This window comes from Anomaloglossus baeobatrachus, chromosome 5 (assembly GCF_048569485.1).
Source record: "Anomaloglossus baeobatrachus isolate aAnoBae1 chromosome 5, aAnoBae1.hap1, whole genome shotgun sequence".
NCBI classification, from domain to species: Eukaryota; Metazoa; Chordata; class Amphibia; order Anura; family Aromobatidae; genus Anomaloglossus; species Anomaloglossus baeobatrachus.
This window is the reverse complement of record NC_134357.1, coordinates 52,827,438-52,855,340: the sequence shown is the minus strand read 5'-3', so window position 1 is coordinate 52,855,340 and position 27,903 is coordinate 52,827,438. Positions and strand designations below refer to the sequence as shown.

The window sequence follows — 27,903 nt, the reverse complement described above, 5'->3', positions numbered from 1 at the left end:
CGTGATCACCGAACAATCAAGCGTTTCAAGGTAAATAGCCAACAGAGTCGCAAGAAGCGTGTTGGGCAAAAAAGGCGCAAAATAACTGCCCATGAATTGAGGAAAATCAAGCATGAAGCTGCCAAGATGCCATTTGCCACCAGTTTGGCCATATTTCAGAGCTGCAATGTTATTGGAGTATCAAAAAGCACAAGGTGTCCCATACTCAGGGACATGGCCAAGGTAAGGAAGGCTGAAAAACCACCACCTCTGACCAAGAAACATAAGATAAAACGTCAAGACTGGGCCAAGAAATATCTTAAGACTGATTTTTCAAAGGTTTTATGGACTGATGAAATGAGAGTGACTCTTGATGGGCCAGATGGATGGGCCAGAGGCTGGATCAGTAAAGGGCAGAGAGCTCCACTCCGACTCAGATGCCAGCAAGGTGGAGGTGGGTACTGGTATGGGCTGGTATCATCAAAGATGAACTTGTGGGACCTTTTCGGGTTGAGGATGGAGTGAAGCTCAACTCCCAGACCTACTGCCAGTTTCTGGAAGACAACTTCTTCAAGCAGTGGTACAGGAAGAAGTCGGTATCGTTCAATAAAAACATGATTTTCATGCAGGACAATGCTCCATCACATGCATCCAACTACTCCACAGCGTGGCTGGCCGGTAAAGGTCTAAAAGATGAAAAAATAATGACATGGCCCCCTTGTTCACCAGATCGGAACCCCATAGAGAACATGTGGTCCCTCATAAAATGTAAGATCTACAGGGAGGGAAAACCGTACACCTCTCGGAACAGTGTCTGGAGGCTGTAGTGGCTGCTGCACGCAATGTTGATCGTAAACAGATCAAGCAACTGACAGAATCTATGGATGGTCGGCTGTTGAGTGTCATCATAAAGAAAGTTGGCTATATTGGTCACTAATTTTTTGGGGTTTTGTTTTTGCATGTCAGAAATGTTTATTTCTAAATTTTGTGCAGTTATATTGGTTTACCTGGTGAAAATAAACAAGTGAGGTGGGAATATATTTGGTTTTTATTAAGTTGCCTAATAATTCTGCACAGTAATAGTTACCTGCACAAACAGATATCCTCCTAAGATAGCCAAATCTAAAAATAAAAAAACACAACTTCCAAAAATATTACGCTTTGATAATTTTTGAGTCTTTTGGGTTGATTGAGAACATAGTTGTTCATCAATAATAAAAAAAATCCTCAAAAATAAAACTTCCCTAATAATTCTGAACACAGTGTATGGTTTGAATGCCGGAGAGGAATCCTAAAAGTGAAGTCCACACCTAAAGGAAAAAAAAATCAGCCATAATTGTAGCCATAAACTTCCATAGAGCCACATGTAATGGTGGCCATTCTCCTAAAATTTATCACAGACAGAATGCCAAATCTTTTCTGTGATATGGAAACAACATGTCAACAGCCACACACAGGAAAGCAAATCTGTGACCAAACGACTGGGGGATGCACAGAATATCATCAAGGGCCACAGGTTGTGTCCCCTGCTCCAGATCGATATGTTAGGTTGTCTGCGGAGCTTGGACGACTTGGTTTCATAATTTTAAGGTCGACAGTTGACATGTCCATAGGTTGCCTATTTAATGGCGCACAGGAGAAGTCATCCATAGGAAGAGATGTTCTTGTGACCATTATTATACAGCCCAAGAAATGATGGTCCAGAAGAGGAGACCCCCTTCTAATAACTTAAAGGGGTTGTCCACTACTTAATGGTTTATCCTTAGGATAGGTCATCAACATCTGACCGGCTGGGGTCCGACACCCCGCACCTCTGCTGATCAGCTGTTCTCTGTGTCGGCAGCGGCAGGCAGCCAGAAATGCTCAGATCCGGAGCTGCCCCGTTTTCTGATAGCGGCCACGGCTGGGAGCTCCACATCCACCTCCCATTCAAATCAATAGGAGTTGGATGTGCAGTACCCAGCCGTGGCCGCTATCAGAGGACAGGGCAGCTCCGAAGCGGAGCATTTTTATTTTTGTGCTTCAAATTCGTCCAAGCCGTCTATAGGAATACCCTAAAATAGCAGCTAATCTCACCAATTAACACGCTTCGGATCTACTATTCTCTACACCGCTGACTGTTATTATCTCATTAACACCTTCCCGAACTACAATATTCCCATGCAATGTAAGGTTAATAACGACCGTGTGTCCCATCACCAAATCTGCAAACAACTCCCAGCAGTCGGACAATAGGCACCAGCCTCCATCCATCAGATACATTTGGAGGTAACGGATGTAGAGCACATCCTGGGATTTCAGCCACACTTTCTATTACACTTGGATGAACCATCTGTCGGTCTCCGGATTGTGAGGTGTTTAAGGAAAAATATGGCATGAAAGCCCAAGACTACAAACTAGTAAGACTACAGAGTTATGCTACTCTATCAGGGCCCCAGACCAGAGGAGAAATGTTCCTGGATGATATTCTGTAGGGCGGACAGACACACAGGGATTGCATTGGTGAGACTGTGGTGACACCGGGATGCCCTGAAGTTGTAGATGTCCACGAAAAGTCACACGGTGGTCAACATTATAAGGCATAGATGAGCAACATTTGCTTTGCCCTAGTCCGGCATCCAGTCCTGGTATCCAGACTATGGCACACTTCACTGGGACCTCACACAAGGTCGTTACATGAGTCACACAAACACAAGAGGCACCCAGGATGCCAGCCACAAAAGTGAAGACCACCCAGGTACAGCTGACACTACAGACCAGATGCCGAAGCAAGGCAGAGCATATCTTTTTGCGTAACTCTACTGTATAAATAAAACAATCCGGTACTCTTAGAAGAAAATCTTGTTTTGGGTCATCCAATACCCTAATATGTGACGTTTCAGTCATTCAGACCATCATCAGACCTACACGAATATTGAACAGAATAAAAGCAGTAGAAGACCACATGTAGAATGGCCCAAATATATACTATTTTCTTCTAAGGATCCAAATTATTTAAGTTTTTTTACGTAAGTGGTGGGAGCACCGAAAAAAGCTCCATATTTAGTAAACTAAAACTCTAATATATGGTCATACGTTGACTTGATTGCCTTAATGCGAGTATTTGGCCTCAGAAGAAAGGTCTCCAGTCACATAGTGCTGATTCCTCTATACTCTCTGTGAGGCTGGAAGATCACGTGACCACATGTGTAAGCGATTTAATTACTTGCGGTCACAAGCCAACCTGTGTCACCCGGCTTCTTTCAATAGATGAGAAGTGAGGAGTCTAGTCTGCATGTGACCACAAGTATGCATATCAAATACATGCAGACTTTTCATGCGAGACCGGACAACACCTTTAATGCAATACTACTTATATGTGGTTTCCCAACGCTCCTGCTAGACATTATTAGGAACCAGGTGGGTGCACAGAAACTGCAGTGTAGAGAACGTTGCATCACTTGCATCAATTCACATTGCCGACATTGCACTTAGTAAAATCATTAAGGCAAAGTAAGGAAATGTATCTTATAAAAGGGCCCATTTAGGTTTATAGCAGGAGATTAAAAATTTAAAGGTTCCCCTATTCAGGTCTATAATTTATTTTGCAGTCTGAAAGCAGATACAAAATGTGCCTCTCGCTCTGGAGGACCCATCAAGTTCATACGTTACAAACACAGCCCCTTGCTCTGAATGTAATACATAATTTCGCCTGTGGTGGCGCTGCATGAAACCTGAACACTTCCTGTGACAACTCTTAATAGTTAATTAACAACCCATAGGCTTCATTCCACATTCCTTGCCCTGTACTTAACTCCTAAATGTCTATAGATGATTTTTCCTCTATGTGCAAGACCAGAGTATGACATAAGGAATCCCGGTTTCTTGCCTCTAATTGGCACCAATGTGCCAATACAGCAAATATAAATAGATGCTCACCCCCAAGTATACGAGGGTAACCCAATAGCATTGTTCCAAAGGCTAGCAGGAGAACTGCCATAGTGGAGAGACCTCCCCCAAAAACTGCAATGCTGCCAAGTCTGTAGGCCCCTATAGGGGCGAACATATCATTGCTGCAACCTGTGTGGCTGCAAAGGGGCCTAAAAGGTAAAGGAGCCATTGAAAGCTGGTGGAATTGTCCATTATAATGAGCTATTGGACTGAAAAGGGACCTGTTTGTGCACAGGGGCCTTTTTTCTGTCTGTGTCCGCCAGCGGGGCCCCAGCATGGCACAATGCCACCATACTTGCTTGACAAAAGGTCTGCATGCCAAGCGTTGATATTATAAGGGTTTGTGCTCCACTATAATTGGGAATATGTATCTGGTGCTACCCAAGATCCTTCTTGCATTATTGGATTTCAATAGTGGAAAAAAAAGTGGATTCCTCCCCCAACCAGGCCTCAACCTCATCTGGTGCCCAGAATACTGTAACCCAATGTACCCTACAAAAGGCATTCGCAGCCGGGTCTACTCCAATAGTGCTACTGTTTACACTAGTGTCCACCCTGATAGAAGCGATGGCACAGACCAGCCACATATTTCACTGCCCACAGCAATGAAAATTACCAGTGGTATACATAAAAGCAAAGAGTAGCTGATCGAAAACCAGAATGGGACCCCCTGATGGTTTGAGACCTTCTACCCTTATCCCCAGAACAGTAGGGCCAAAGCATCTCTTTTTTGCACTCTTTCATATCCCTTGTAGGAGAAAAGCGAGACGCAACGGTGGCACGTTGCCCCACGAAGAAATAATCACACGTGGTAGATTGATTATTTAGAAAATCAAATTTAGACATTTGAGTGTGTAAATGAGATTTTTAGAAGAGCAAAATAAAATTCTCTTGAAAGTACAATCAAGAAAAGGTGACTACCCTAAAAGTCCATGTCCGAGCCTTGCAACATGACCATGGGTGAATGCCAAGCCAGAAACTCCTCCATTGATTATTTCTGGGCATTTACCACCCCCACCCATAAGGGGTAAATAGTAAGCCCAAAGTAGAGGAGGAGGAAAATTTCTGCAACGAATCTGACATGTGTGAATTTACGCTAGCAGAGTGGCCACAACAAAACTATAGAATTAATTAATAGATACTATGGTAAAGTTACAGAAAGTAAATCAAAAAGTTTAAACTTAACTTTGATTTTTCTAAAAAAATAAAAATAAAATAAATCTACCAATATATACATACAAACTAGAAATTTAAGTTGCACCCTAAATCTAATATTGATATTACTATAAAAATGGCCACAGGGATTGGAATTAAATAAATAAATAAAATTAGAATTACTTGGCTCTGGAGACGCCATGGTGGAGACAATGATGGGTGGTCCAGTCCGTCGGGTTACTTTCTGGTAAGGTGAGTGGAGAGAGGGCTGGGTGGCTATATTGTGTGGTGTCAAGCTCATCGAGGTCTCCAGATGGCCCACCTGTTTGCGTAGTAGTTGTGGGCTGCAGTGTGGGCTGTGCACCGGAGAGACTGGTGGGAGGCGCTCTCTCTTCATCAGCTCCATGGGCACAGTGTAGCTTGTAGGGTAAGCCGTCTTTGGCCCAGTACTGACATTAGTGTGTACAACAGTCATCGGGATGCCGGACTGGGCCGGGTAGGCAGAAGCAGGTCGAGGCTGCACAGCGACAGAGTATGGTGCAGTTTGCATGAACTGTGGATTTTGAACACCCATTCCACAAGTCGGGTAGCTGGCAGTTTCCAACAGGTGCTGGGATGGGGCACTAGATGGCCTCCGGTTTAGTTCAGCTAATCGTGGCGAAACTGGCTGCAAAGACAAGGAATGAGGTGGATTAGGAGCTCCATCCATCATAGGACTGTTAAGAGGCTGCGCATTAAAATCGCTGCGCATCAGATCCCCGCGATGACTGAAGCTGTTGGAGCGAGCCCGGGATCTCATCAAGTTGCTCTTCTGTTGATCTTGTCTCAGCATCTGTAGATCTGTCCTGTAGCTCTTGATAAGACCTGAAAGCAGTCTTGCCTGGCCAAGATTAGCGGCTACTGATTTAATGTCGTGTTCTTCCATGACAGCCAGTGAACTGGGCGTGTCGAATCCTTGCTGCATTAATGCGCTAATTGTACCTTCAGAGAGGCCTTCGTTTCTCAGGACTGTGAGGAACTCCATATCCACAGGTCTCTTCAGTTCAGATCCAGAGATCGACATAGGAATTCCGGTATGAGATGGAGCTATGGAGTTGTCATAGGTATCATAAGCCATCTTCGTACCAACGTTCTCCCTTGCTGAGCCATGATAACCACGGTTTGCTGAAATGGATGAAGTCCCCAGTGTGCCATCCATAGCAGCAGCTTCATTGGGCTCCACCACAAGGCAGGTAGGAGCCGTCTGCCTCCCTGTCGAGGGATCAATGGATCTTTCCATCATCTCATTATACAGCTGTCTATTGGGAAACGTGGATGCCTCCGAGCCATACCTGGGGTTGGGCGTTTCTATGGTGTACCTGGCAGGGGAAGAATCACGACTCCTTGAACGCTGTCCCTCACCGATGACTCTCCCTGTAGGATCTCTATATACGCGACCCACTTCTTGCGGGTGATAGGGACGTACAGGTGTCTGATCCCAGACTGTCCGGCTGGCGGGGGGCCCATACGCATGTCCTGCACGATTGAGCATTGGTTCTCTATAATAACGCGGATCCTCCAGGGATCTTCCCGACAGAGAAGGCTCATTATAATAATCGTGAGTGTGCACAGATCCACGCCCAGACATTGCCACCTGTCTCTCGTGCGGATAGCTGAAGTCTGGAACGGAGTTATTCCTCACTGGTCTTCGATCTTGACGCACTAAGTGACCTTGCTGACCTCGGATATATGCGTCTGGGTAGGAACAGACGTCCGTCTTTATCTCCGAGCTGCCTGGCACGATAATATCGCGGGATCTGCTGCTTGGCAGCTTGTAAAAAGCTTCCTCTCCGTTGTAGGTCAGAGAATTGTTTATGCCGGCTGCTCTGTGATATCCTGATGAGATGTTTCCCTCCCAGCTGCCTTCATGCCAACCTGCAGCATCCCAGCTACGAGAACGGCTGATATTTGTATGCTTGCTTGGAACCGGCATTGGAAGAAGAAAAAAAAAAAGAAGACACCTCTCAGCTTAGATACCGTGCTAGAGGAGGAGGCAAGGAATCGTCTCGGCTAAAATCTTCTGTTACACGTATTAAAAAACGAAAAAAAAAAAACCTTCACACAATAAACAGACGTAGCTGCAACTGAGCTCTCCGGAGGCACAAACAGAAACAGGCGGCTTGAGTTACAAAAGTATCGGCTGAATTATTAATCCCAGGTAATAGAAGAAGACACAGTACAACACCCCGCAGATTGTGGTTTCAGCAGGCTTCAGGCACAGACTGGGTGCCCACCACTAATCCTCCCGGCTTTGCCTGGATGTGGAGGGGACATTTTATTTGTATGGATAACTGTGTGCAGATTAAAAAACCTGTAAAGCCCTAATCCTGCGTGACACAGAGTGGGCCCAGGATGAGACCCTCCCAGCAGCACAGTAGACAGGCGAGCTCAGACACCCCCTGACTGCCGCGTCGCTCACATCTCATGTCGAGGGAGAATCACAGAAATGGGGACTGGAAAAAAAAAATATAGAACGCATCATCTTCTGCAAAACCTCTCAGGGAAGAAGGCGAAACCTGCACAATACGACGCCGGGCAGCCTTTGCTCTCGGAGATTTGGGGATTGAGGGAAAACTGATTAACGTCGACAAGTTGTAAAAGCTGCAGTAGAGGAGGTGCTTCACTAAGGAAGGAAAAACATCCTCGTTTTCATTCTCCAGTTCTAGAGAACCTAAAAAAAACCCTCCACCAGACGAGACCACCACCCTCATCCTGACCATGGTTTTTAGAGGTCAATCCCCCTACAAGACCACATTTCAATGCAATTTTTGGTGGTTATTAGTGATGGGCGAAAAGTAACTATTCGTGTTCGGATTACAGTATTCGTAATGAATCCCAAAGTTCTATTCTGGTATTCATCACTAATAACGAACCTAATGCAAGTCAATGGGGAAACGGAACATTTTTCTTGTAGTGCCGAACCCTGGAATAGTGCTCGATATTCGGTAAGCATTATCCGAACACGAATAGTTACTAATCGCCCATCACTAGTGATTGTCAAATTTTTCACTGTAATTTGAAAATAATGGAGCACAATACATGGACCATCTGTAAAAATTTAGGATTATTCGTAACGAATCCCAAAAGTTCTATTTCGGTATTCGTCACGAATAACAAACCTAATGCAAGTCAATGGGGAAAGGGAACATTTTTCTTTTTGTGACGAATTCTGGAATAGTACTCAGTATTTGGTAAACAGTATCTAAAACACGAATAGTTACTAATCGCCCATCACTAGTGGTTATGTCAAAATTTTTCACCGCAATTTCTAAAACAAAAAAAATGGAGCAAAATACAGGGACCCCCAGTAAAAATTTAGGTTATGATCTCATTTTCAAACAGGTAAATCCACCGTGAAACCCAAACAATTCAGTGGTAATTTTTCCTTTGCGGATTTTGCTGCAGAATTTCCATTTGGGAAAATTGTGCAACATTTCTAACGTGTGGGCGTACTCTCACTTGTCCAAACAGAACAACATGCCATTACTAGTTTCGATTTTCGGTCTCTTTGGGGTGACACTGCTATTTCATGACAGTCCATATTATGTGACCCCCTTTACATAGATCAGTCTGTTCTAAAGAGTAACCTGTAATCTACTGATGTGAGAAAGAAGAAAATAGTGGGGAGAATGCAGCTCCGCTTTCCAAGGACTCCTGCTCACAGTAGGAAGGCACAGTCACAAGAAGGTCTCTATGGCTGATCCGTTTTTAATGGCATTGCCTTGGTTGACACACCAAAAACGCAGTAGAGTAGGACATGCCCCGAGATGAACAGACAAATGGATCAGTTAAAAAAAAAACAAAAAACGTGTGTGAATCGTTGCATTCAATATATATGGGTTTAGATGCAAAAAAATGCACCATATCTAGCAATGTGAATGTCACTTATGGACTAGCGGGAACGTGTCTTTGGATCGCCATTCCCAACACTGGCAATGAATAAGGAGTGGGTTGATACACACGGCATTTCTAGGGTGGTGAACAAGTAGGGTCCAAAACCGTCTCACGTAGATGTAGAAACTTGGCACTCAAGATCTCAAGGTGAATAGTGTTTTTTATTGTGAAGAACTTGTAGGACCAGCACAAGCCCAGACAATTCGGTCAAAAGACCTTCATCAGTGTGCGTGCAGAGGGTCCTCAAAAGGTATAGTAACGTGGCAAGCGGCTTAGCTGGGTATGACGCGGTGTCCACCGATGTCTATTTGGCTCGGCTGGCAATGAATAATGGTCATGCAGAATATTTCCTGCATCGTTCCCTCTGTGGATTTAGTATTTCCGAGGCTGAAGGAAGCCCAACCTGGAAGACACCTAAAGTCCTAAATCCATTTACACTTAACTGCATCCTTAGCGTAATGAATTTCCTGATCCTGCTTGTCACTACTCGAACCAGCGGCTTATTCCTGCCCATCACACTAACTCACACTGACCTTAATCCCTCCAGGATCACGCCATAATCCCTAAATCTATATGCAGAGGACAAATATACGGCACACAGGCATGAGGGCGTAATTATATCCATACAGAAAGTGCCTGGCGAAAACACTTGGCATCGCAGAGACCAGAGAACTCCCTGACGTTTTAGTAGACGTAGCCCTCCCCCGAAGGCCGTAAGGCACAGAAGTCTAATATTACGGGGGAGAGAGCAGATGGGTCTCTCATTAGCTTCACCATGTTGGGATTAGGCGGGAATTAACCCATTCACAGCTGGTTAACGCTTCCCAAATGGGTCACAGGCACAGCAAATGTCCGTTATGTAACTCATGTGGAGACCGAGATCCTTCATAAACTACTAGCGGATTACACATATTGTAAATTGTATCCCCGCCTACACGGAGAATTAGCAACAATGGCATTAGAAGGAAGTAACTGGGATAACCCAAGAAAGATTGGCCGTTAGGTAACGGTACATTTTTGGGGGGTTTCAATGTTAAGGCCAATACCTCACATATACAACAAACCTATACTTTTTTGGAAGCCTAAACACTTTTTTTCTCATCTCATTAACTCTCTCACTAGGATTTGTTTTCCTCATTGGAATTAAGTGAAAAATATCCATATTTAAAGGGGATTCTTAAACCCATATGTATTAGAAGAGTCCAATAGTTCATCACAAAATTTCCTTCTGCTGGGACCCCCAACAATCAGCCCTAATGTTTGGGTATATCTGGCTGTAAGTGTTCAAATCTCTTACAGTGCCTCCACAGGAAAAATGAAGTACTGAATTTTGCCCTGAAAAATGCGCTAGGGCTAATTTTTGGGGTAGGGCTTATTTTGGGGGGGAAACACAGGTTGGGGGTAAGTTTACCCCCCAAAAAGGCGGACCCCCAGGAGAATCATGCTTATAAGACCCTTGACATCTGCGTCGCTCCAAGGTCCTTTGTGAGCGCTCCTTATTTTCTCCACAGCGGTCATCCCCTGCTTCCAGCTGGCTGGTATTCACACACACATCAGATACACATACATCCGGTGATACCTCACTGCTTATGGCAAACAGGGGGACCTGAGACACTGAACATAAGGACCCGTGGTGGAAGGCATCTATGCATTCCACCGCAGGTCCTCGATGCATTCCTCCAGGGGTGTCACAGAGGTCGCCTTCGCAACCAGGGCCGGCAGGTTAGAGGCCCATCACCCGTCCTGCAGATCAGCAACCGGCTCCTTTCTGTGAGAGAGGAGCTGCGCTGTTTTGTGGCAAACCACGCGGCCGCTATATGGCCCGTGAGTTAGGGGGGCCCATTGTCAGCAGTGGCAATGGGCGCCCCTCACCCGTCATCGCACACAGCAATGATTAAGCATTGAGCGGCGCGTTCCGCTCCATGCATCACCACTCTCCCCTGTGCCTGTGCTGAGCACGGTGATGTCACTTCTGTGCAACTGCTGTGCTGAGAGCACAGAGCAAAGGATGGGAGGACGCTAACTGGAGCAGAGGGAGAATGAGAAGAGAGGTGAGGACAGAGCAATGGTGGAACGAGGAGAGATGGGGACTTACTGATATAGGACTATGGGGGTTGCATTATAATATATGGAGGACTATGGGGTGCATTATAATATATGGAGAACTATGGGGTGAATTATAATACATGGAGGATCATGTGAGTTGCATTATAATAATTGGAGGGCTATCAGGACTACTTTATACATTGAGGACTATGGGGGTGCATTCTAATATATGAAGGGTTATGTGGGACCCTTTATACTATATGGAGCGTTATGTGGGGGCCATTATTGTCTTTGGAGAACTATATAGGAGGAGGGACAAAGATACAAGCATGGGATGGGAAAGTTTTGTGCTGAGGGGAAAAAGGCTTTTTCCCTCAGCACCCAGCTTTCCCATGCTCTGCTTTACATCTCTCAGCACCCAGCTTTCCCATGCTCTAATATGGGAAAGCTGGGTGCTGAGGGAAAGATATATAACAAAAGCAAGGGGAAGCTGAGTGCCTAGGACAAGATGGATATCAGAACATAGAAAAGCTGGGTGCTGATAGAAAGAGGGATTTCAGATCATGGGAAACCTGGGTCCTGAGGGAAAGAGCCAAGTGTCAGCGTCATAATCCCGTACCCCGAGTGTTGGTGTCATTATTCCGTACCCCGAGTGTCGGTGTACTTGAAGGGGAGGAGGCCAGGTCCAAAGTTTGCAGTGGGGCCATCAAACTCTTGTTACGCCGATGTGTTCCACCGCAGGTCCTCGATGCATTTCACCGCAGGTCCTCGATGCATTTCACCGCAGGTCCTCGATGCATTTCACCGCAGGTCCTCGATGCGTTCCACCGCAGGTCCTCGATGCGTTCCACCGCAGGTACTCGATGCATTCCAGAACATCCCAGGTCACCGGAGCAGTACGATATCACCAGGAGTGTGACACTGCGGCTGCCACAGTTATTGGGGGGGAGGGGAGTGCAACACTGCGGCTGCTACTTATTGGCAGGGGTGTGGCACTGCGGCTGCCGCAGTTATTATGGGAGGGAAATGCAGCACTGAGGCTGCCACCATTATTAGGAGGGGTGCGGAACTGCAGCTGCAAGTTATTGGGGGGGTGGAGTGCACCACTGCGGCTACCACAGTTATTGGGGGTGAGGGGGGGGTGACACTGCGGCTGCCACTGTTATTGGGAGGGGAGTTCGGCACTGCTGTTTCCACAGGTATTGGGGGAGGGGAGTGCGACACTGCATCTGCAATATGGGTGCCATTATTTGGGGGGAGGGGAGTGTAACATTGCGTCTGTCACATTTATTGAGATGGGGAGGTGCGGCACTGCGGATGCCATCATTATTGGGACGAGCGCGTCACTGTGGCTGCCGCCATTATTGGTGGGGAGTGCCATAATGTGTCTGCCACAGTTTATGGCGGGGGGGGGTGCGGCACTGCGACTGCCACGGTTATTGGGGGTGCGGCACTATGGCTGGAACTATTATTTTGGGGGGAGCGGAGTGCAACACTGTGTCTGCCACAGTTTACGGTGGGGGGAGGGCGGGCAGTGCGACACTGCAGCTGCCACCGTTATTTGGGGGGTGCAGCACTGTGGCTGACACTGTTACTGTGGCCTACTACGGCCAAATAGTGAATTACTGAGCACAAACAATTGCAATTAAAAAAGAATCAGATGTAGGATAATGAATACTGGAACGTCTTGCTCGCTGCTCACATCTTCCTTCAATCTGTCTGAAGACTGGCGGACTGTGTCAGTGTTAAATAAAGTATCTATTTCTGCAGAAATGTGATCACCCCCTGGTAATGATCACGTCAGCACAGTTTCCAAAGCAGAGGCGTCTTCATCAAATACAGAGGAACAAACCGAAGGGATCCGGGTACAAAAGCACCAAAGGAGGGCGCCGATCTCATAACAGGAAGGTTAAAGGGCACCGGGATCTGTTACTGATCACCAGGGGCCCATAAATAAATAACATGAAGATGATGAATGCAGGAGCGATCGCGTTTCAAAACGACTCAACAACAAAGTAACCAGGAATAACATTAAACATGGGTCTGATCAACACGAAATGTGTGCGAGCTCCGGCAAAAATAGGCAACACAAGAACCATCATTGGACGTATCTAGTAATATTTTACGGCGGTTATTTAGTTCTGTACAGTTCCCATTTTCTCAATGTGGGAGGAAACACAAAGAAGCAATACAACGCGTCAGATCAGATGCAACTTGTCCAGTCTTGGAGATGGATGTTTTCAGGTACGGGGGCACCGAGGCAGTCACCACTATGGGGGCATTAGACTATATAAAGTGTACCGCCCCGCACTCGGCTGCAGCCGAGCCGCTCGGGTCCGGGCTCGTTTGGTGGGTGGCTCGAGCGCCTCCGGACCCAGGTGTCACGTCGCTCTGCAAGGGGGTTGCTGGTGATCTCGATGGGGGTGGTTAGGTAGGTGTACGGCCGGAGCCTGTTTGAGTTCGTGACGCCACCCACGGGATGTGGTGAAGGTGTAGACACCACCGCTGCAGTTACGGGGCACCCGGGGGAGATGGTCGTGCAGCAAGATGTTAACCCCTCCGTGGGTAGGGATGGTGGCCCTGGGACCCGCTTGGGGAGATTGGCGATTGGGCGGTGCAGGCAGGTGCGCGGCCGGATGGCACTGTTGTACTCACGATTACTGACACACAAGTCTCTGATGAACAAAGTTGATGGTGGTCGGTGCCCGCAGCCGGCTGCGTCTTGTCCCCCACCCGGGTTGGTGGTCCTGGCCTTCTTCCTGCACCTTGTTATGTTTGTGTAGACTGCCTGTGCCTTAGCAGCGGGAGTCCGCTCCCCGGCTGTGTATGTACCGGTGGAGTCCGTTTGCCCGCAGGCACTGGCCCGTGGAATCTCTCTGCCTGTGCCATGGCTTTCTATCCCCCTCGGTGGGCTGTTGCCTTCTTTCGGGTCTTGGGACGGGAAAGGACCTTAGGTCCAGACCTCAATCAGTGAATTCGACGTGGTCCAGTGGCTTCTGGGCCTCGTTCTGGGTTTGAGTAACCCCCTTGTGCTCCGGTTTCCAGACTGTTCCCCGGTTCGGTACCGGCGGGCCACTACCCTGTCCCGGTCCCTTACTGTTCCACCTGGCCGTCTTCCCGGCTCCTGCAGGCCAGGCCACCGCCTGCCTCCTAGTCAAGGTACCAGGGCTACGACCCTGGCACCTGTCAGTTTCCACTGCAGACCTGTCACTACAGGCCTGCTGCACTCTACTCCTTCACTCCACTTCACTTCACTGACAACCAACTACTCCACTGACAACTAACAACTGAACTTGACTGAACTACTGTTTCCTGCCTCAGGCCCTCTGGACCCCTCGGTGGGCGTGTCCAACCACCTGGCACTGCCCCCCTGGTGTGACCATTAAGCTCTGAGGGAGGTGACTAGGGCTTTTAATGTGGTTGTTTGCTGTTACCTTTTTAGGGGGACGGGTGTTATGCAAGGGCCTACCTGTGACTACCTGGCTAGTCCAGGGCGTCACAGAAGCACTTGCTCCTACCCTTTGCACCGGATTCTGGTCCCCATAGACTTTATATGGGGACCGGCATCTGGCCGGATACCAGGGATCAATCCCCACTGCTCCAGAGTTAGCGGGGGATTGATCTGCCAGTCCTCCGAAACGCAAGGAGAAAAGGCAACAAGAATTGACATGCTGCATCTTTGCAGCCAAAAAAAACTGCAATGTGCGCCCAGCAAAAATGAAATGCATGCAGTTTTGGGACCAAAACTGCACCCGGAAAATGCAGGGAAAAAAAACGCAGAGTGCGCACAAGCCCTAAATGTTTAAAAAGGCAACATTTACCAACAGACGATTGGTTCGGCCGAGCAAAATCAGAATGAATGGAACAAATCAACTGAAGGAACATTAAAAAAAATAAATAAAAAATGTTTCCTTCTTTGGCCAGCACTAAATGACTGGAGAGGCCAATATGGACTAAAATGTTCACCTGAACTATTCGGCCAAGTTTTTGTTTTGGGGTTTTTTAAGGGGATGTTCACATGTCTAGTAGTTAATTCTGTTTTTGGATCCATTTTAACATCAGAAAAAATACAGAACTAAAAAGTATCCAGCACAGGAGCCATTAATTTTAAAAAATAACAGAAAAGTTGTAAAAAAAATTTTTTAACTTTATCAGAAAAAGTAATTTGCACAAGTTTGTCTGGCCAAAAAAAGAAAAAGCGATAACTACTAGATCATGTGAGAGAGTACAAGCCATTTTGCATTCTATATAAACCATCTTGTCTTATAGCTGAATGATGTCATAGGGTTCAGCTAACACTGATGGGTGAGGAAGTTTCACATTTCTGCACACACCCCTAAAGCTCTTATTGGTGCATGGTAATTTCTTTGTGTGATGTACTATATAAGCTGGTCACAAGATGTAATAAAACAGAAACTTTCAGTACACCACATTTGGCTGTGCTGCGTTGATTTCTCCAAGCGCTTGTAAAACAAATCTGATTCATTTGGAGTTTCAATGGCATAGAAGTAGAGTATTTTGCTCACAATCATTTTTTTATTTTATCATCCAAGTCTATGGGAAACAGATCTTAATGGAGGGTCATCTGTTGCGTCAACTGTTAACGGATCCATTTTTTTTTAGTAAGTGAGCATGCCTAAAATCGAGAAATCTCTGGTAAAAATGGATCAGTTGCAAACAGAAGGAATACGGATGCAAAATAGAAACCAGTGTGCATCCTTTTTAGTGAGAGAAAAAAACGTCTGAAGAAAAACTTTCCAGTTTACATCCATTTTTACTTAATTTGGAATGGATCCAGTTATTTTTTTGTTAACGGATGACAAGGGGACATGTGAACAGAGCATTTACGTGCAGGGGTGGACATATGATTGATGCAATCAGTGCAGTCACCCTGAGATGAGGGGGCTTCTTCGACCACCCAAAAAAGTGGAATTGTGCTTTTATTAGACTGCAAAGGGCCCATATATTGTTCTTGCACAGGGACCCCTTGTCCGTATCCGCTCCTGCTTAGGCTAGGTTCAGTTCACATTTCCATTGCTTTGCATCAGTCACATGCGTTGCTTGACGCATGTGACTGATGCGTTGTACAACGGATGACAAAGAACAGAAATCATTGTCGGAATCCGTTGTGTGTGGGGGCGGAGCGCGAGGGGGGCGGAGCCGAGCGAGGCCGTGGCGCTGAGGACGTCAGTGCCGCGGGGACTGCAGGCCTGGGGAGAAGTGAGTGTGTGAGTGTGTGTGTGTGTACACATGCGGAGTGCGGGAGGGGGCGGAGCCGAGTGGTGAAGTGTCGGGCTCCCTGCACACGTATCCAGGGTAAATATCGGGTAACTAAAAGCAAGCCACTTTTTGCTTGGTTACCCAATATTTATCTTGGATACCAGCGTACACCGCTTAGCGCTCGCTCCCTGCACACATACCAGTGTAAATATTGGGTAACTAACCAAAGTTAGTTATTGGTTACCCGATGTGTATCCTGGTTACGGGGGCAGGGAGCCAGAGAGAGCATGCGCAGCAAAATCCTACGGATTGCGCTGCTCAAAAAACGTTACAGGCTGCGTTGCTCCCGCCCGGCGGTCAGTTAAAAAATGACTGACCGCGACGCAGCGGATGCAACGCAGCATCATCAGTTGTAATCCGTCACTAATAGAAGTCTATGGGGAAAAACTGGATTCCTGCAAAATATTTTGCAGGATTCCGTAATTCCTCAAGGCGACGGATTGTGACTGATGCAAAACAACGGAAGTGTGAACCTAGCCTTAGGTATATGGCCGCCTTAGGCTACTTTCACACATCCGGTTTGAGCAGTGCGGCTCAATCCGGCTGTGAAACCTATCCAACGGATGCGGCGAAAACACCGCATCCTTTGCATACGTTTTTACATGTGTCCCGTCCGTTTTTTTCCGGTTGCGGCATGCTACTGAGCATGCGCAGTTGAAGAAACCGCATGCGGCGGCCGGATGCCGTTTTTTCCGCATCGCGCCGCATCCGGCATCCATAGGCATGCATTGAAAAATGCGCCGCAGCGGCCGGATGCGGCGCGATGCGTTTTTTTTTTTGCCGGAGCAAAAAACGTTGCAGGCAGCGTTCCATCCGGCCGCGGCATCAGCTAAATCTGCCGCATGCGGCAAAAACCGGACCGACCGCAAGCCCATGCGGCACAATACGGCACTAATGTAAGTCTATGCAAAAAAAAAACGCAACCGGCGGCATAAAAAACGGTTGTGGTTTTTCTACAGAACGCCGTATTGTGCCGCAGAGCAAAAACCGGATGTGTGAAAGTAGCCTTAAGATAAAGGTTTGCGGATTATGTTCTTTTGGTTCACTTAATGCTTTTGTCCTCACTTAATGCTTATCCCACCATGATGTTTACTGGCAAGTAGTGGGTTAATTGTGATAAAACATGCCCTGGTACATGCAGCGGCTTGTTTAATTATGTATCTTCACAGTTCAATAAGAGAAAGTAATGCCGTCAGCGAGTCACGCAGCGGGGTCTTCTGAGGATGGTGAATTCTATCCGGACCATGTAGTATGGAGGAACGCAGCATGGACGGCGTGTATAAGTCCTGGTCCAGTATGGCTGGACATGAAATATGGAAACACCTATGAACATCTCTGAGCCCATCACTTGAGACGCGCGGTTCAGACAATGCAATCTTCAAGGATCATCCCACTAAAATGTTAAATTCACCCGTCATGAAGGTCACATCAGGACATCAATCTGCTGGAGAGGTTTGGTCTAAACTGTAGTCACTGGAAGAAAAGGGATTGACGAAGAAGCGTAGCTAAGGGGGTAAACCAGGACATGCATCTCAAACCCCCCCCCATTTTAAATGCCCCAGAAATCATACATTTATCATCTTGGATGTGACCAAGCGGCAGTAGAAAACAAGGTGGCCACAAATGTATTGTGCTGAGCCTAGTAAACAATGTAGGGGACCCTTCAATCACCGGATCAGTTGGCGCGCCGGGGGGGTCAGCTTCTATTGAAAAGACCCATTAACAGCCACTAAACCGTGTTCGAAGCTCTGCCGTGCCAACCCCTACAGCGTATACATAACAGTCGCTTGGAGGGGGCGCATAGGTGATGGATCCTGAATGTAAGAGAACAAAATCCATTTTGTTCCTATAATGTCCATCTTGTCTTATAGCTAATGATATCATAGGGCTCAGCTAACACTGATGAGCGGGGAAGTTTCACATTTCTATACACACCCCTGCGGCTTTTATTGGTGCATAGTTCAGAGGAGTTATTTCTTTGTTTGAGGTACTATATAAACTAATCACAATGCAATAAAGCAGAAATTTTCAGTATACCACAAAGCGTGTGTGCTGTATTGATTTCCCGAGTGAACGTAAAACAAATTTTATTAATTTGGAGATCAAGAGGCATAGAAGGAGCATATTTCGCTGAACAATCCAATATTGATGCCCTATACTAAAGATCTATGGGATCAGAGAAACCTCATAAATAGGGATGATCGAATACCTCATATATTCGGCTTCGTGAATATTTGCCAAATAGGCCGCCGCTATTCGACTATTCTCGAATATTTAATGCGCAATGTAAGTCAATGGGAAACCCGAAAAACAACTATTCGGAACTATTCGGGCCTCCCATAGACTTACATTATGCATCGAATATTTGCATAGTGGCAACCTATTCGTCAGATATTCGCGAAGCCAAATATTTGAGGTATTCGATCATCCCTAATCATAAAGTAGTTAAACCTATTTAGACAAAACAGTGCCACAATATACCTGCAGTGTTATAACAAGTGTTATAATAGGAAAATATGAATTTAAACTGAAAAATAAAGTGCATCAATAAAGAATGTAATCATGAATATTAAGGAAGTAAATTATGTATCAACCTGAGACATCATGCCACAAATAAAATAAAAAACAGACCACAGTTTTGATCCGGATACGCGTTTCGCAGTAAGCTTTTGCATATACATCAAAAAGTAAGGTTTTCTTTTTCCTTTTTTTGCAGTTGTCCATTGTATAGAAAGGAATTTACATATAAAAAAGGCTCAAAAAGTGTCTTATCCGGATAAATAAGAGTTTGACTAAACATGCTTACCTGGTGGGGACATGCAAACATTTATAGAGATGAAAAATGGATGCTGCAGGCCCCCAGAAGAAAGAATCAAGGATTGGAATAATGGGTTAAATTTGAGCAGTCGATGAGCAAATGGGGAGGAATCCAGGAATGCGGATTAGTCAACGCGTTTCGCAGTTTGCATGCTCCATCAGGAGAAACCACACTGGTGAGTACAACCAAGAGATGCAGGTATAGACACTATAGGTCCTCTGTCAGTCAATCCTTGAAGGGATGTGCAAATATCAAGCACAACCCCGTTTCAAAGCCAAAGCATGATGGAATAGTCTGGAGCTTTCCCAGATGTTGGTTCAGGGCAATATCTGCCATGTATCAGATAAATATAAAAACTGCCCAGGTTACAAATGCGAACGTCTGATATTTGGACATCCCTCCAAGCATTGAATGACAGCGAGACGTGGCTTAAGACTTACACAATCGCTGGAAGAACGAGTGCCGCCAGCACTGGAGGACACCTGCACCGGAGGGGAAACATTTGGATAGAGAAGGGGCTGTCGGAGTAGCGGATAACCCCTTTAATAGCCTACACTAACTGGGCTGCTTAGTGTAGTTTTGATAAAATCACTGTTTAATCAGCAGTAGATTATCATTACAGGACTACTTGGTGTGCTACAGGTAGTCCAGCATATTCATGATTTCTGTATAACTGCTAGATCTGCAGCAGAGAAAACATTGACAGCAAACAGCTCAGTAAGTGACACATCACTGGAATCAGGAGCTCTGTCTCTACATTATGCTGCTCTCAGATGGGGGAGCAAAAAGCTGGTGACAGATTCCCTTTAATTATACCGCACAATGGATAAAATGCTGTAAAGTCTGATGAATAATGCAATGACTAATACTATTATTAAAGTGTACCTGTTCACACTTCAAAAGCACAGTCTCACTGCCTTAATACCCCACAAGTTACAACTGCTTTGGTGCACATACCTGTCCAGGAATTGTTCTGATTCTCTTTCTGTATCCCTTGCCATACACTTCATTTGAGTAGGCGGTTCTCTCTCATTAGCATTCTGCCAGCACTATAGGTGCTGCTGACCCTTCTATTCTCTCACTCAATGACTTGCCATAGCTGGACAGAAAGCCAATCTCTCTTATGCTTGTATGTAGTTTGAAGCACAAGACAGTTGGAGCAGAGGAGGTAAAAGCCCCCAGCCTACAGATAAGGACCCACCGCCACTCCCTGTAGAGCGATAAAGACCTACACCACATCCTGTATGTAATCAGACCAGACATCTCTGCTGCAAGTGACGGATTTCACTTAAAAGGATTGTCCGTTCTAAATTCATAAATTCATAAGTCTCCAGTTTCCCTATGTGTCACTCGCTATGTGACTGCAGACTTATAAATCCTCATATTGCGCACATTGCCCACTGTGAGGATTCTCCAGTGTCAGAGGCGGGAACGACGATGACGTGGCGGCAAATGGGATATGCAGACTCTGGGCATAATCTGACTACAGGGGCGCAGCAATACACTTGCATTGAGCAAATCCTCACAGTGTACAATGTCAGGATTCTGAAGTCTGCAGGCACAGTCACTGCAGAATATGGACACAGAACCAACAGCCCCAACAGTTGATAGTAAAATAGAAAAAAGGTGACATTTTGTCAAATACATAAATTGCTTATACACCCTTCTAGCCAATACAGTATACTGTATATAAAAATATTTTTATAATATATATATATATATATATATGTATATGCATATATATATATATACATATATATATGTATATATATATATATACACATTATATATATATATATATATATATATATATATACACACATACACACACACACACACACACATACATACATACATACATACATACATACATTATATATATATATATATATATATATATATACACATACACATATACATAGTGCTGGCCACCTGCAATTCTGTCAGATAATACTCAGTCTTCATTTAATTTGTCTTCAATGAAAAAAAAAATTGTCATAAAGCCAAATTGGATATAATTCTACACCAAGCATAAAAAGGGGGTGGTCAAAAGTGTTGGCACTGCTTGAAAAATCATGTGATGCTTCTCTAATTTGTGTAATTAACAGCCCCTGTAACTTACCTGTGGCACCTAACAGGTGTTGGCAATAACTAAATCACACTTGCAGCCAGTTGACATGGATTAAAGTTGACTCAACCTCTGTCCTGTGTCCTTGTGTGTACCACATTGTGCATGGAGAAAAGAAAGAAAACCAAAGAACTGTCTGAGGACTTGTGAATCCAAATTGTGAGGAAGCATGAGCAATCTCAAGGCTACAAGTCCATCTCCAAAGACCTGAAAGATCCTGTGTCTACGGTGCGCAGTGTCATCAAGAAGTTTAAAGCCCATGGCACTGTGGCTAACCTCCCTAGATGTGGAAGGAAAAGAAAAATTGACCAGAGATTTCAACGCAAGATTGTGCGGATGATGGATAAAGAACCTCGACTAACATCCAAACAAGTTCAAGCTGCCCTGCAGTCCGAGGGTACAACAGTGTCAACCCGTACTATCCGTCGGCGTCTGAATGAAAAGGGACTGTATGGTAGGATACCCAGGAAGACCCCACTTCTTACCCCGAGGAATAAAAAAGCCAGGCTGGAGTTTGCCAAAACTTACCTGAGAAAGCCTAAAACGTTTTGGAAGAATGTTCTCTGGTCAAATGACACAAAAGTAGAGCTTTTGGGGAAAAACCATCAACATAAAGTTTACAGGAAAAAAAAAAAAGAGTCATTCATTCAAAGAAAAGAACACGGTCCCTACAGTCAAACATGGCGGAGGTTCCCTGGTGTTTTGGGGTTGCTTTGCTGCCTCTGGCACTGGACTGCTTCACATTATGAATTCTGAAGACTACCAACAAATTTTGCAGCATAATGTAGGGCCCAGTGTGAGAAAGCTGGGTCTCCCTCAGAGGTCATGGGTCTTCCAGCAGGACAATGACCCAAAACACACTTCAAAAAGCACTAGAAAATGGTTAGATAGAAAGCACTGGAGTGGAGACTACTAAAGTGGCCAGCAATGAGTCCAGACCTGAATCCCATAGAACACCTGTGGAGAGATCTCAAAATGGCAGTTTGGAGAAGGCCCCCTTCAAATCTCAGGGACCTGGAGCAGTTTGCCAAAGAAGAATGGTCTAAAATTCCAGAGAATACTCAGTTTCTTCTTGAAAATGATTGCAATCACAAATTCTTTGGTCTTCTTTCTTTTCTCCCTGCTCAATGTGGTACACACAAGGACACAGGACAGAGGTTGAGTCAACTTTAACCCCTTCAGCCCCCGGGCACTTTCCGTTTTTGCGTTTTTGTTTTTTGCTCCTTTTCTTCCGAGAGCCATAACTTTTTTATTATTCCGTCAATCTTGCCATATGAGGGCTTGTTTTTTGAGGGACGAGTTGTACTTTTAAATTAAACCATAGGTTTTACCATATATTGTACTGGAAAACAGCAAAAAAGTTCCAAGTGTGGAAAAACAGCAAAAAAAGTGTGATCGCACAATAGTTTTTGGGATGTTTTATTCACCGTGTTCACTATATGGTAAGACTTATGTATCTATGTGATGCCTCAGGTCGGTGCGAGTTTGTAGACACCAAACATGTATAGGTTTACTTGTATCTAAGGGGTTAAAAAAATTCACAAGTTTGTCCAATAAAAGTGGCGCACGTTTTGCGCCATTTTCCGAAACACGTAGCGTTCTCATTTTTCGGGATCTATGGCTCAGTGACGGCTTATTTTTTGCGTCTCGAGCTAACATTTTTAATGGTACCATTTTTGCGCAGATGCTACGTTTTGATCGCCTGTTATTGCATTTTGCGTAAAACATGCGGCGACCAAAAAACGTGCATTTGGAATTTTTTTTGCCACTACGCCGTTTACCAATCAGATTAATTGATTTTATATTTTGATAGATCGGGCATTTCTGAACGCGGCAATACCAAATATGTGTATATTTATTTATTTATTAACCCTTTAATTTTCAGTGGGGTGAAAGGGGGGTGATTTGAACTTTTAGGTTTTTTGTTTTTTTTTATTTTTTAAAACTTTTATTTTACTTTTTTTTTTATTTTACTAGTCCCCCTAGCGGGCTATAGCGATCAGCAATCCGATCGCTGTTATCTATCTGCTGATCACAGCTATAAACAGCAGATTCAGTCACTTCCGGTTTCTCTCTGCTCCGTGCCGAGGAAAAACGAAAGTGAAACTTCGTAGCTGCAGGCGTCATCACATGACCCTGTGCTACGATGGCAACCACTGAACGTCACGTGATCACTCACGTGACTTCCGGTGGGGGCGGCGGTAAGTAAAAAACATGGCCGCGCGCATATAGATCTCGCTGCCAGACTTTGACAGCGAGATTTAAGGGGTTAAATGTTGTGAGTGGAAGCGATTCCACTCGCAACATGCAGGCACACATGTCAGCTGTTGAAAACAGCTGATACGTGTGCCGACTGCCGCCGCCTGCACGCAACAGGGGGCGGGGCTTAACGGGACACGATCCTTGACGGATAGATCCGTTCAAGGTTGTGAAGGGATTAATCCATGTCAACTGTCTGCAAGTGTGATTTAGTTATTGCCAGCACCTGTTAGGTGCCACAGGTAAGTTACAGGTGCTGTTAATTACACAAATTAGAGAAGCATCACATGATTTTTCAAACAGTGCCAATACTTTTGTCCATCCCCTTTTTTATGTTTGGTGTGGAATTATATCCAATTTGGCTTTATGACATTTTTTTTTTTTTTTTTTACATTGAAGACAAATTAAATGAAGATAATACAAAGAATTTGTGATTGCAATCATTTTCAAGAAGAAACTGTGTATTATCTGACAGAAATGCAGGGGTGCCAATACTTTTGGCCAGCACTGTATGTGTGTGTGTGTGTGTGTGTGTGTATGTATATAATATTTATTATTATTATTATTTATTTTTTTTATTTGAATGCATTTTGGGAATAAAAATCATTTTGGCAATTTGGTTTCATTAAAAACATTTGCATGGTTTGCCTTCTATCATCTGTGTCCATTGCTGGCTGCGGAAGGGGTTAACTGTGCGTTTGTCAGTAAGGCTGGGGCCACACGGGGATTACTACGATCCCCTCGCATGACACTCGGCTCGCGCTGGCAGTACAGCAGAGCCGAGTGTCATGCGAGTGTCCCTGCGACTGAGGTCCGATCGTGCTAGTGGGCCGGCACTGAGGAGGGGAGGGCCGGCACTGAGGAGGGGCGGGCCAGTGCTGTGGTGGGGATGGAGGGATTTATCTCACTCTCTCCTCCGTAGCCGGCTATTACCATTCTCGCCCTGCACTCGCGGTACACCGGTGTACCGTGAGTGCAGTGCGATTTTTCTCTCACCCCATAGACTTGAATGGGTGCGAGAGAAAAAGAGTCTCGCATTACACCCGCAGCATGCTGCGATTGTTTTCTCGGTCCGATTAGGGCTGAGAAAATAATCGCTCATGTGTGCTAACACACTGGCTAATATTGGTCTGAGTGGAATGCGATGTTTTATCGCACCCCACTCGCACCGATTTTTATGCCGTGTGGCTTAGGCCTTAGCGCACTAGGATGGTTTGAGAAGCAGTGTGTTAGGCTATATTCACACGTTGCAGTTTTTGTTGCTTTTTTGGCAATTTTTTTGGTGCAGTTTGTTGTCAGAAAGTTCTGACTTTTGACTTCCCAGCAAAGTCTATGAGAATTCAGATTTGCTGTGCGCACAGCATTTTATAAAACCCATAAGTTTTGCTGGGGAATGACTGCAGCAATGTTAGACACATCTTCTGCAGCAAATCCGCGGCAAAATCCTCGGTAAATCCGCAGCGTGCGCACATGGCCTAAAGGTCATGTAAAAGAAAAAAAAAGGTATTAATCTGCAGATATGGGGTTATTCTGCAAGTTAATGGCATTCTGACACTGTGTAGCCATTGCATTGAGCTTTCAGTCATTCTGGTGCGGCTTCAATCAGCCCTCTGTGCGTAGGGTGCGGGCTATCAGTCTGTGTCGGTGCACAGTTACAGGCATCACTCACTATGCACTGAGCGGTGACTGCAGCTGCACCTCTATGACTGAAAGCCGGAGGCTGCAGGGAGGAATAAAGATCACTTCCTCCCAGCAGCCGGGCTTTCAAATCAGAGGCCGCATGGCGTCAGAACACTTAACCTGCATATTTTTTTTTGTTTACATAACAGGTTCTCTTAAAAAAAAAAAAAAAAAAAACACCTTCACTAAATGCTCAGACAGAGGCAATGCTATGGTTTAGTACACAGATGTAGCAGAGTTGACGGTGTTTATTCTGTTCTCTAGTTAAATTAACCGGATACAGCAGCTTTACCTGCAGTCCCATGTAAACCACAGATAAGACATGTTGATGATTGGTGCCTAGTGACACCCTCAGCTCTGCTACATCCATCAGATGGTTATAATGTTGATGAGCATGGCTAACATATGAGCACAGCCTCCATACTGACATCTCCTCTCCGCTGCCTATTAATAGCACCGCGCTGTATAGGAGAGAGCTCTCCGCCACCTATTTATATAGAATAGCCAGGTGCAGATCCTGTAATAACTCCCATGACGTCAGTATTCGCTGAGCACATCTGGGGCTTATTCATGTCCCCGGCTGCAGAGCGAGAGGCAGATGGTGCCGCGGGAGGGATTGGGAGCGGAGTCTGCGGTGCCCCTACTGAGCGGCCGCTCGAGGTAAGGACCGGAGATTACGGAGCCCAGCTCAGGACGCGTTAGCCACAGCGAGGAATAAACAGCAGCCAGGAATATTACAGGAGCCGATGCAATAGGAAATGATTCGCAGCCAAGAGGCCTTCCATCACCCCTGCCTAGACGTCACTCGTATGGGGGGATTCATCAATATGGGGTAATCTGCTCAGGCGCCACGATGATCACATCTACACAGACTCACATTCAGACTTTGTTGAAGCTCAAAAACAAATAAAGCGATAAAGACCGATCTGTTACAGATTTTGATCAGGGTTTCCTTCAGATATTCTATGCCTTGCAATAAATAATGTTAAAAAGGGGTATTCCCATCTCCAAAATCCTATCTTATTATTAATAATAATAATAATAATAATATTAGCAAATATCTGCAATTAGAAATGTAGTATAGTCTCCTCATCTAGCCATGTCTCTTACCTCATGTGCAGGGCATTGCAGCTTAGGTATCCATGGTTACAACCACTCAGTGACAAGTTAGTTGCTCATGGTCATAACCATGGATATCTAAGCTGCAATGCCCTGCACATGAGGTAAGAGACAGGGCTATATCAGGAGAACTATACTACATTTCTAATTGGAGATATTTGCTAATATTATGATTATTATTATTATTATGACAGGATCTTGGAGATGGGAATACCCCATTAAGTCCACAATGAAAATCTACAGAATATATTGACATGCTGCAGATTTAACAATGTAGGTTAGTTTTCTGCATGGTGTAGAAGAGATCTGTAACACGCCCTAAGGCCTCCTTCGCACAGCTGTGTCTCCAGTACATGTGATGTCCATTTTCACACATACCGGAGACAAAGACACACGTAGTCCCGCTAAAATCAATGCGTCTGCGCACATGTCTATGACATTCTCCAACAGCACGTATGTCACACGCACCGCACACTGAGGTGATCCGTGTGACATCAGTGTGATATGTAATGGAGAAAACACGCGTCACATAAAAATAAAGAATTTTTATACTTACCTGTCTCCGACGCTGCTGTTGCTTCTGGAACCATTCATTATGCTCATGCATATTCACTGCACTGACCGCGGACCCAGAAGAGGTAGATATACCAGCTCATGCAGTCCGTGTGCTATCCGGCTGTCACACGGACAGCAAACAGAACACACACACATTGACACACATATGCAATTACACCACGGAACGTGAAAAACGTGTGTGTTCTACGTGGATGTGTGAAAGAGGCTTAAAAAGGACGTCTACGCGGCACTGATGAGGATTGTTCACACTGCATTTTTGACGCATTTTATCTTTGAGAGAAAAAAAATGCTTCCCTTTTACTGTACCAGAAAGAGAATGAGAATTGTAAACTCTCACTCACACGCTGTTTATTTTTTTTTTGCATATTTGAACTAAAGCGTTTTTTCTTTCAGCGTCTTTACACCACTTTTCACCCATTTAAAGGAATAGGGAAAAAAGCGAAGTAAAGACGCATAACAAATGCACATGTAAGGCCCGTTTCACACGTCAGTGAAAAACACTGACGTGTAAAACACGCACATGTCCCTCCGTGTTCCGTGATTCACGGCACACGTGGGTTGTCCATGTGCAATCCATGATCCATGATTGCATATGGACATTACTCACCTGCCTTCACTGCTGCTGTCCATGGTGCTGATCTCCTCGGGTCTACAGCGTCCGCCCACCGCTCTCTGCACCTACTTCCGGATCATGAGGAATATTCATGAGCCAGGCAGGAGCTGCCGAGAGCAGAGGCTGCAGAGCGAATCGCAGGCAAGGTAAGTTGAAAATATTTAACATTTAATATGTCCGTGATTTTCTGGTAAGTGTTTCACTGATCACACCATAGTGTGGTCCGTGGGTCATCAGTGATGCCAGAAAAAAACTGACATGTCTCCATGCAGAATCACGGCCACGCGTGCACGCTGCACGGAGACACATTCAGTGAAAAATCACTGATGTGTGAGCAGACCCATTGATTATAATGGGTCTGCGTATGTCAGTGATTCTGGTACGTAT

At 45.3% G+C, this 27,903-nt stretch overlaps 1 protein-coding gene across 4 annotated transcripts in view; it reads right to left on the bottom strand.

Annotated features, from left to right (window-relative positions):
- CTBP2 (C-terminal binding protein 2) overlaps positions 1-27,903 on the bottom strand; it is a 146,412-nt gene that overhangs the window by 49,293 nt on the left and 69,216 nt on the right. For 2 of the 4 annotated variants that reach the window (XM_075348497.1, XM_075348498.1), the window contains exon 1: positions 5,248-7,683. The exons of the other annotated variants lie outside the window; for them this stretch is intronic. In XM_075348497.1, the coding sequence (XP_075204612.1) occupies positions 5,248-7,036 (1,789 nt within the window). In that variant the 5' untranslated portion in view covers positions 7,037-7,683. Of the gene's footprint in view, positions 1-5,247; positions 7,684-27,903 lie in introns of those variants that run through there. 4 annotated transcript variants of the gene reach the window in all.